This window comes from Myotis yumanensis, unplaced genomic scaffold (genome assembly GCF_028538775.1).
Source record: "Myotis yumanensis isolate MYYU_CA2020_CCGP unplaced genomic scaffold, mMyoYum1.0.hap1 SCAF_11, whole genome shotgun sequence".
Classification (NCBI taxonomy): Eukaryota; Metazoa; Chordata; class Mammalia; order Chiroptera; family Vespertilionidae; genus Myotis; species Myotis yumanensis.
The window spans coordinates 55,446,720-55,455,579 of record NW_027223762.1 but is presented as its reverse complement, the minus strand read 5'-3'; the positions used below and the strand labels follow the sequence as shown (position 1 = coordinate 55,455,579).

At 44.9% G+C, this 8,860-nt stretch overlaps 1 protein-coding gene and 1 pseudogene across 1 annotated transcript in view; one reads left to right on the top strand and one right to left on the bottom strand.

Moving 5' to 3' along the window:
• The first annotated feature begins 474 nt into the window (after positions 1 to 474).
• On the top strand, positions 475 to 1,326 carry LOC139019262 (lipid droplet-regulating VLDL assembly factor AUP1-like; annotated as a pseudogene).
• Positions 1,327 to 3,979: 2,653 nt separating this feature from the next.
• The window catches only part of NMS (neuromedin S), a 54,241-nt gene continuing 49,360 nt past the window's right edge, over positions 3,980 to 8,860 (bottom strand). Inside the window, exons 6-10 of the mRNA XM_070428325.1 lie at positions 8,200 to 8,274; positions 6,682 to 6,717; positions 6,187 to 6,228; positions 5,014 to 5,058; positions 3,980 to 4,113 (exon numbers count right to left, since the gene is read on the bottom strand). Coding sequence (XP_070284426.1) covers positions 5,020 to 5,058; positions 6,187 to 6,228; positions 6,682 to 6,717; positions 8,200 to 8,274 — 192 coding nt within the window. The 3' untranslated portion in view covers positions 3,980 to 4,113; positions 5,014 to 5,019. The remainder of the gene's footprint in view (positions 4,114 to 5,013; positions 5,059 to 6,186; positions 6,229 to 6,681; positions 6,718 to 8,199; positions 8,275 to 8,860) is intronic.

The window sequence follows — 8,860 nt, the reverse complement described above, 5'->3', positions numbered from 1 at the left end:
TGAACTAAACAACTAGGAGCACGTGCAGTGACCATGTGAGAGCTGAATGGATTGACCTGTGGCAAGTGTGTCACTCTTTGGAAATGTGGCCCCTAGGAGCTCCTGCAGCAACCTCCATGGAGCCTCCCCTGGTGGTTCCGGAGCCCATCCTCGCGCTGCTACTCTACATGCCCATCGGGTTCAGCCTTCTTGTCCTGCACCTGTGCCTTCCAATTCAGCGGTGCACTGCTGGGCAGCGTCGTTCGCAGGTTGGTGGTGCCGAACGAACGTGCGGTGCTGGGGCTGGCCAGCAGGACTGCAGACTCAGGGATCACCGTCTCAGGGTCCTCATTCCCAACTACCTGACACCTTTCAACCACAACATAGTCAACCTGCTCCCCAGCTATAGCACCTTCCTGGCCATTTTCTATCCAGGATGTTGCATAGCCTCTTACCCTTGGAGTCCAAAGACTCTAGTCCAGCTGTGGGCAAACTATGGCCGGTGGGCTGGATCCGGCCCATTTGAAATGAATAAAACTAAAAAAAAAAAAAAAAAAAAAGACCGTACCCCTTTATGTAATGATGTTTACTTTGAATTTATATTAGTTCACACAAACACTCCATCCATGCTTTTGTTCCGGCCCTCCAGTCCAGTTTAAGAACCCATTGTGGCCCTCAAGTCAAAAAGTTTCCTCACCCCTGCTCTAGTCTCTGTGAAGGTGTCACATGCCTACTGGGTCTCAGAACTGCTGTGGTCACTATTCATGCCTTTCATGGTGTATCAAGTGGCTGTGTCCTGCTCATCACCAGCTGGGGGAGGAGAATGAGGAGTTCCTTCCATGTACAACAGCTAGTGGCCAAAGAATTGGGCCAGATGGGGACACGACTCACTCTAGCATTCAGAACAGAGTACCTGAAGCGACAAAGACACCCTAGACTGCGGCCCCAGTCAGCCAGCACTGCTTGTGTAGACTTGACCTTCACCAATATACTTGAGGGAGTCGTAGCTTTCATACCTGAAGACATCCTTGAGGGGACCCAGTCCCTTCCCTGGCCTCTGCCCCCAAGGCCCTACCACAGTGCCTCACTTGCAAAGTAGGCATTTGGTGGGCGTTTATGATGATTGCACAAGCCCTCTGACATGCATCACCTCAGTTCCCCATCCCTGGCCTGGGGAGCCCTCAGCCTATAGTCATAACATTTGCCAGGTCCTCCTGGGCCCAGCAGGAAAACCTACAGGAGTGCAAGCAGGCACTCTACGAATAGGAGAAAAGGAGATTCAGAAACAAACCCAGGAAACTGACTGGGGGCAGCCTTCACCCAACTCACAACAGGTCCGAAGAGTGAGTGGTAGAAAGTGAGAGATGGGACTCCCTAATATCACATTAAATTCAGGGTTTTCACTCAAAAAAAAAAAAAAAAAAGAAAGAAAAAGAAAAAAGAAAGAAAGGGAGAAAAGAAATGTGGCTTCTATGCTATGCACGGAACTTAGGGCTTTTGTAGTGGCATTAATCACCCCCATTAATATAATCATCATAAAAATGAAATTCCATAAATATAAGCATTCACATTTATATAGCATAGTAATGTAACTTTTAAACATTTAATCAAGCATGTTTTGTTTTGATTTCTAAGAGTTTAAAATTTATAGATATTATCAACTGGGTCACTAAAATTAAGTTTGAATACTCTAAACATAATGTCTAAAATTTAAATTACATTTTAAGAGCCTCTACATAACATTTGTGACAGGTTATGAAGCTTTCAGTCATTAAAACTTTTGAGATGTATGTAATGAAGAGTTACGGTAAAACATTATCCAATCCCTATGAAAATAAATGTATTTCATGAACAGAATTACTTTAATTAAATCAACATTGTAGGGTAGTTTATAATGCTATAGATAAAGTTTAAAGCATGGGTTAAAGTAACTCTAAAACTTAAGCCCAAACTACTTGTTATTGCATACTGATCTATAAAATTAATCTATAAAATGAATCTTTCAAACTTGTAGCAATCTTCTTTTCCTAGAAAGACAACTATTTGGCCTTTATGTAGGCTGAGATTCAGGATTAACATTATTTTAATAATACACCTCAGAAAAAGTATTTTCTTTGTAGAATTGAAAGAAAGGGGAGGCATGATATTCCATTTATCATATCAGAGAGTTATAAGTGGTTGGTTCATAGAAATGTCATTTCTTTATAAGTACTTAGCAAAATATGATAGCATGTACTTTAATCTGATGTGAAAGTTGATGAAATCAACATCATCTCCCGCCTCAGGTTTCTGCTTGCCTCCTACTGATTCAGTGGCATGTGTTATAATTTGTCTTCTATAAAGCTTTTGTTTCTTAGTCAATATGAAAATACATAATTTTCCATGCCTGTTCTCTCCTTAAGGAGCTTATCCTATATAATAAAAAGCTAATATGCAAGTCAACGGAATGGCGGAACGACTGGTTGCTATGATGTGCACTGACCACCAGGGGGCAGACGCTCAATGCAGGAGCTGCCCCCTGGTGGTCAGTGCGCTCCCACAGAGGGAGCACAGGTCAGTCAGGAACCCTGAGCCAGGCTCACAGCTGGCAGCCTCTCCCGCCTCCACAGCAGCACTAAGGATGTCCAACTGCCAGACATCCCCCGAGGACTTCCTGACTGTGAGAGGGTGCAGGTTGGGCTGAGGGAACCCCCTGAGTGCATGAATTTTGTGCACTGGGCTGCTAGTATTTTAGATAAATGGTGAAAATCTAACCCAAAAAGTATTACCAATTTGTAGGTGCCTTAATAAAAAATAATGAGGCAAAAAGGAATGGTGAAGTGTTCACAAGTGGGCATCAAACTTCTTTATACATGAGGAAGTATTGGGGCCAAGTCTTAGAATATAACTATTAAATGTGTAAAAAGCAGTTTTCCTATAAATATTTCATTGCTGAACAGTATAAAGCATTAGCTATTTTAAGACCCAACTGAATAAATATTTGTAGAGTTATGTAAAATTCAATAAAGCTTTTAAACAAGATGTATTATTATATTTCCATCTATTCATCAGGGAAAAGATTAGAAAAATGTTTATTTTACTATTGTATTAGGCAAATATATTTTCTATAATACAAGTAAAATTAGTTACCTGAATGATATAATCATGAAACATATATCCAGAACATTTATTCAATTTTTCACTCCATTTTGGGGGGAAAAATTATAGTAGGCCAAGCCACCAAGATTCTGAGGTTTATCTGTTGTAGCAACTAGCATTACTCTAATATACTACTTTGCAGGACTGTGAAGATTAATAAAAGCACCCACTTTAGTACCTTAAAAGACTGTTACATGCATGTATCATTAGGGGCCCTCATTGCATTGTGTGCCTGTCTTCTGCATCACTGTCTATTCCTTCAGAGGATCTTGAGGAGTCTGGAAGTCAAATACTATTTATAGAGGAGGAGCGTGAGAAGGTAACGGCCTGGGCCTTCTGATTCCTTAAGGAGTTTGGAGTTGTTATGCATTAACTTAATGCTGTTACCTTTGGCCCCTGGTCAGCAATTAGAAGTAGATCTCATTAGGGCAAGTCCCTTTGATACCATTTGTGTGATGAAAATCATCTTTGAAGTATAATTAGAGTCAACACAATTGAATGCTCATTATGTACCTCCATGCTAAGCCCTCTACATGGACCAGCTCTTCAATCATCACACAAACTATGTGTAGGTGCTATTATTACCAACCCCATTTTACCGGAGCCTGAGGCACAGGGGTAGGAAGTGACCTGCCCAAGGTACCCCAGCTACAAAGTGGAGTAAGGATTTGAAAGCAGCTCTTCTCTCTCAAGCTTGTGTGCCCAGTTCTCAATAATAACAAGATAGTTGGGCCATGCTAAAATGATACCCCAAAAAGTACTTTAAAAAAAGAAAAATCCCATTATTTTAAATATACACTGATGCTTCCCCCAAGATTTTCCAATAAGAAATGGAAATGTGTCAATACTACTTTATTCTTTATACAAATGAATATTTCAGTGAATATAGAGCAAGAGAATTATCTTTACATATTGTTCATAGGAAGAAATTTGACATTTGCTCCAAATAATTGCTGGGTTGTCTTATCTGATCCAGCTTCCCTTTGCCACTGAACTCTGGAAAAAAAAAAGAAAGAAAGAAAACATACAACTCAGATGAAATCATTCTCAGAATTGAGATGAGACCATGGGCATGTTATTATATAACATATTTTAAAATTATATCTCAATTTGACGTCATAAATGCCCATAGTCGATACTTATAAGGTCTGTGTTTGCTGTATCTAATTAGACCATTAGGCCTGTGTGAGTGCTGTGGCCGTAGGGGACACCTTCCCCTTTTCACCTGGGCAGCTGTTACCCAGCATCTGGGCAGCTTTCTCAGGCCCCTGGGCCTACTGGGGCCCTGACCACGGCCAGCAGGTCAGGATCAGGTTCCAGGTGGGAAGATGCACAGCCTCCGCAGGACAGTGGCCTCATGGCCCTGGGGCCACATCACCACGCGAGGCAGAGGAGACCTAGAGCTGCCCTTGTACAGGGATGTCTGCTTCCACAGGCCGAAGACCAGGAATCTCCCCAGATTGAAACTCCGGTCTCAGAGCATCATTGAATGGAAGGAATGGCCTTGTCTGGCTGTACTCTCAAATGTTCCCACTACAGGGAGCTTATGCCCTGCCTCAAGCATCCCAGGGTAGTTTTTTTCCTCATTAGAAGAGCCAGGTGAGAATTCAGAGAGAATCAGATGGGCCAAGTGGAGCTTCCAGCCCCTCATAGGCACAGCTGAAGACAGCTCCCTTGCAAAGAGCCAGCATGAAGTGAAGGCTGCAATGTTTGCCCAGGGCCAGCTGGAATGGGACTCTGTGGGGCTGAGAGCAGGAAAGGGGGATGGGGCAGAAGGTCCTCAAGAGTTCCACGTGGCTCTCCTTTCTTTGAACTATCACCCCTCTGGCTGCCTCTCCCTACCCCCTGTCAGACTCATAACATTTCCTTGGAGGTAAAAAGCTGTAATGGGCTGACCTTGGTCTATCCTACTGGGCGTTCAGTGTTTCTTCCATTCCTTGGCTGAAAAAAAAAAAAAAAAAAAAGGAGCAACTTAGAAACATTGGAACAAAACTGCCTGGAACCTGTTTCTTGATTTCAGATTCTTTCTTCATGAGCCCTAAGGCCTTGTTCTCCTAACTTAAGGTGTCAGCAGCCTCCTGGGGGGCTCACTAGGTGAGCCTTAGCCCCGTCTCAGTCTGTAGGTCCTCTATGGCAGGGCTTCAAGACCCTAGCTGCTTAGACACTATCTGCACTCCACTACTCTAGCCCAGACACTGTCCCCCGCCCCCGCCCCCTGCACTCTACCCCTTAGCCTCTGTTTCTATGGCAGGACAGTCCTGAAGCTATTTGTCACAGGACTTCTCACCCTAAAGACATCATGGAGACCCACTGTTTCATAAAGTCCTTTCCAGAGAACAACTACTAATAGGTCATGCAGATTAAAAGGGTGTATGTGGGGTGGCATGGGGTTGAGCAGCATTTCCATAGACAAAGCAGTTTGGGAAACAACATATGATAAAGTCAAGTTAAACAGGTTGTTTTCTGCCAGTCACATTAGTGTGCATTGTAAACCTTCAGGAATGTTGGGTGCAGTGTTTTCTAATCTGATTTGATCTTCGCATAGTCTTAGCACCAATGGCCCACAGAATGCAGTTTGAGGGGTACAAGTCTGGCCGATTTGCACATTTTTCTGATGCAAACATTGAGTATTTAGGGGTTGAAACAAAGTGAGTGATTGGCAGATCAAATACTGAGAGATAACTCTCTGGCTCCATGATCTTTGCAAAATGCTCAAGTCCCCTGGGAAGGAGGAGAGGATGGCACTAGACTCCTCTTGCCAGTGTGTTTTGGAGCTGGGTATCCAGACCTTCATAGTCAGAAACACAGACTCAAACTCTGGTTGGTCCTTGTGTCTGTCCATCACTAGAACTCCCACTTCCCACCCCTGTGTTCCCTGGTGCTCTCAGCCTGTGTCCTGGTGGACCCTTTCCTTTACAAGCATTGACTTTGTAGGGGAAAACTTTGAGAGTCACCCCCTAACTAAAGAGTTAGAGAGTCCACACAATTGTTCACCAGTTCATCGTGGGGCCCGCTCTGCTTATTCAGCAGGAGGGAATCAGGGTTAAAAACAGAGAAAACATGTTATACCCTGAATAGAAAAAATGGTCGTCTCCAGGTAGCAGCGTGATCCTGCAACATAAAAACACAAACCATTATGTAACCATGTTGTGCCAAAGGCCTCTCAAAGATGTCTATGACAGAAGTTTTCAAAGCATGGTCCCCAGTCCCAAAGCATCAATAACACTTGAGAACTTGTCAGAAATGCACATTCACAGGCCCCGACTGAATCTCCAGACTTTAACAAGGTCCCCAGATATCTTTAATGCACTGTCAATGTGGAGAAGTACAGGTATATAGGGTCTGTGCCACTTGCAGTACCTCTCCAAGTTGGTACAACTGGCATGTGGGCCCTGAGCCAGAGAAAGCCAATTCCAGGACAGATGGCCCCAGGTGACTCAGCCACAAGCCTGGAGATGAGATATTCACAGCCAGAGGATTGTCAAGGTGGCCCAACTCCAAGTGCTTCCCTGTCCTCTCCCAGATCTTTCTTGGGAGGTTGTGTTCTCCACAAGGCTTACATACCTTCTTGGTAAAGTCAAGTGCCACAGCCCCCGGATCCTGTGAAGGAAAAGACACAGGTTAACTTCACAGGAACCACATCCGTGAGGCCAGCTGTTATTCTGCTGGGATTCTGCACCTTCCTGTTCAAGGGCATAGCTGTGTGGCCAATTTCAATTTCTTGTTCCGGAAAGCAAGCATGCTTTCTTGATTGAGTTACCATTTGTGTCCTCGACAATGTTATATTTGCTTGCTCTTCTCCACAGCCTCAACTTGAAACTGACCCCTGGTTTAGACACATGTCCCAGATAAGGCATTTCAGCTTCTTCAGCTTGTCTTTGCCCGTGAATCTGGCATACCATTGGAGGCAAGACCCAGCCTGGAGAGCTGCGTGCGATCAGATCAGAAAAACTGCTCCCTGTGCTTGGGGTGATCAACAGATTTCTCAGGAACTGAGCAGTTTCCTGGGGGTCTTGGGATTTTCAGAGCTAAAACCAGGAAAGTCCCGGGCATACTGGATGCATTGGTCACCTGACTTGGGCTCACAGTGTTCAAAAGAAGTTTTCTTTTTGCTACCATGCAACAAACCTTGATGAAGATTTTGAGGTTCAGCTATTACTGAAACTGGCAATTTCTAAGCTTAATTTTTTAAAATATATTTTAGTGATTTTAGAGAGGAAGGGAGAGGGAGCGAGAGATAGAAACATCAATGATGAGTGAGAATCATTGATTGGCTGACTCCTGCACACCCCCTACTAGGGATCGAGCCTGCAACCCAAGCATGTGCCCTTGGCCGGAATCGAACCCGGGACCCTTCAGTCCGCAGGCTGAGGCTCTATCCATTGAGCCAAATCAGCTAGGGCCTTAATTTTTTTTCTTAAGAAAACAAAAACAAAGCTCTGAGGTATGGACAAAAGGACAGGTGGGGCAATGGGAAGCAGAGGGCCACCAAGGCAAATGTTCATGTCAAGAGAAAGAAGGGTTAGGAAAAGAGGCCGACAAGTCAAAAGCTAAAACAAATGGGAAAAAAATGTGGATGAAGCCCTGGCCAGTATGGCTCAGTGGATAGAGTGCAGGCTGGCCGACTGAAGGGCCCGTTCGGTTCCAATCAAGGGCACATACCTCGGTTGCAGGCTCAATCTCTGGCCCTGATGAGGGGCTCATGGGGGAGACAACCAATCAATGTGTCTCTCTTGCATGAATGTTTCTCTCTGTCTCTCCCCCTCCCTTCCACTCTCTAAAAATCAATGGAAAAAATAGCCTCCGGTGAGGATTAACAACAACAACAACAACAAAAATGATGAAGAGTTCAGCAGGAGAGGATGGAGCCATGAGGGGCCAGTGGACGGGGCCAGTGGAGGAGACTGTGGCTGGGGGAGGTTAAGTAACTTGAGTGAGGTCAATGGGCCAGGGCTCCCTGCCACAGGGAGACACAGATTTAAGGAGAGAATGCAAGTGAGTTCCAAGGCGAAGACACGCATATACCCTCATTAATGTACCTTTACCGGCATGAAATATGGCGGAAGAAAAAAAAGCACATACGCGCTGTAGAAATCTCTTCATCTTCCCATTGGCGAGCTTGGTGGCCAGCCGTGTGACAGGGCGCGCCGGAGGAAACTGCAACAGATGGGTGCTGTGAGGCTGCAGGCAGCGGAGCCAGAGCCCAGCGTTCTTCGCATCCTTTCCACTCACTCCCTTACAAATGGGTTTAATTTTCAGAGTAATATCATTTCCGAGCCCGAGCTTGAAATTTTATGTTTTCAATAAAGACTCGCCTGCTTGGAGAGCAGGTTTCAATTCCAACACATCACTTCAAAATATTCCCTTAGGATAAACCAGACTTTTATCTGCATTGACCCCAAGTTTTCCGAGCTTCTGGGGTGGAGTGCATTGTTCCGAAGAGGCATCTCCACGCAGATCCTTCTGCCCTCCAGGTGCGCTCTCCTAATCTAAGGGACCAACTGGGAGGGCAGCTCCCTGACCCTCTCTCCCCGATGCAGTTATTTTCCCAGACTTCTTGTCTGTGACTGCCCTCGGGCACTCAGACACACACCTGTGTCTTATCTAGTCTTTCTGAGTCCTCCTGAGAAGTCTGACTCAGAGTAAAGGTTAATTTGTGTCACGGGCCATGTTTATCTTTCCCCTTCCATTGCCCCCTGCAGTGCCCATGGCCTTTCTTGAGAAAATCCCCATCATATCTTGA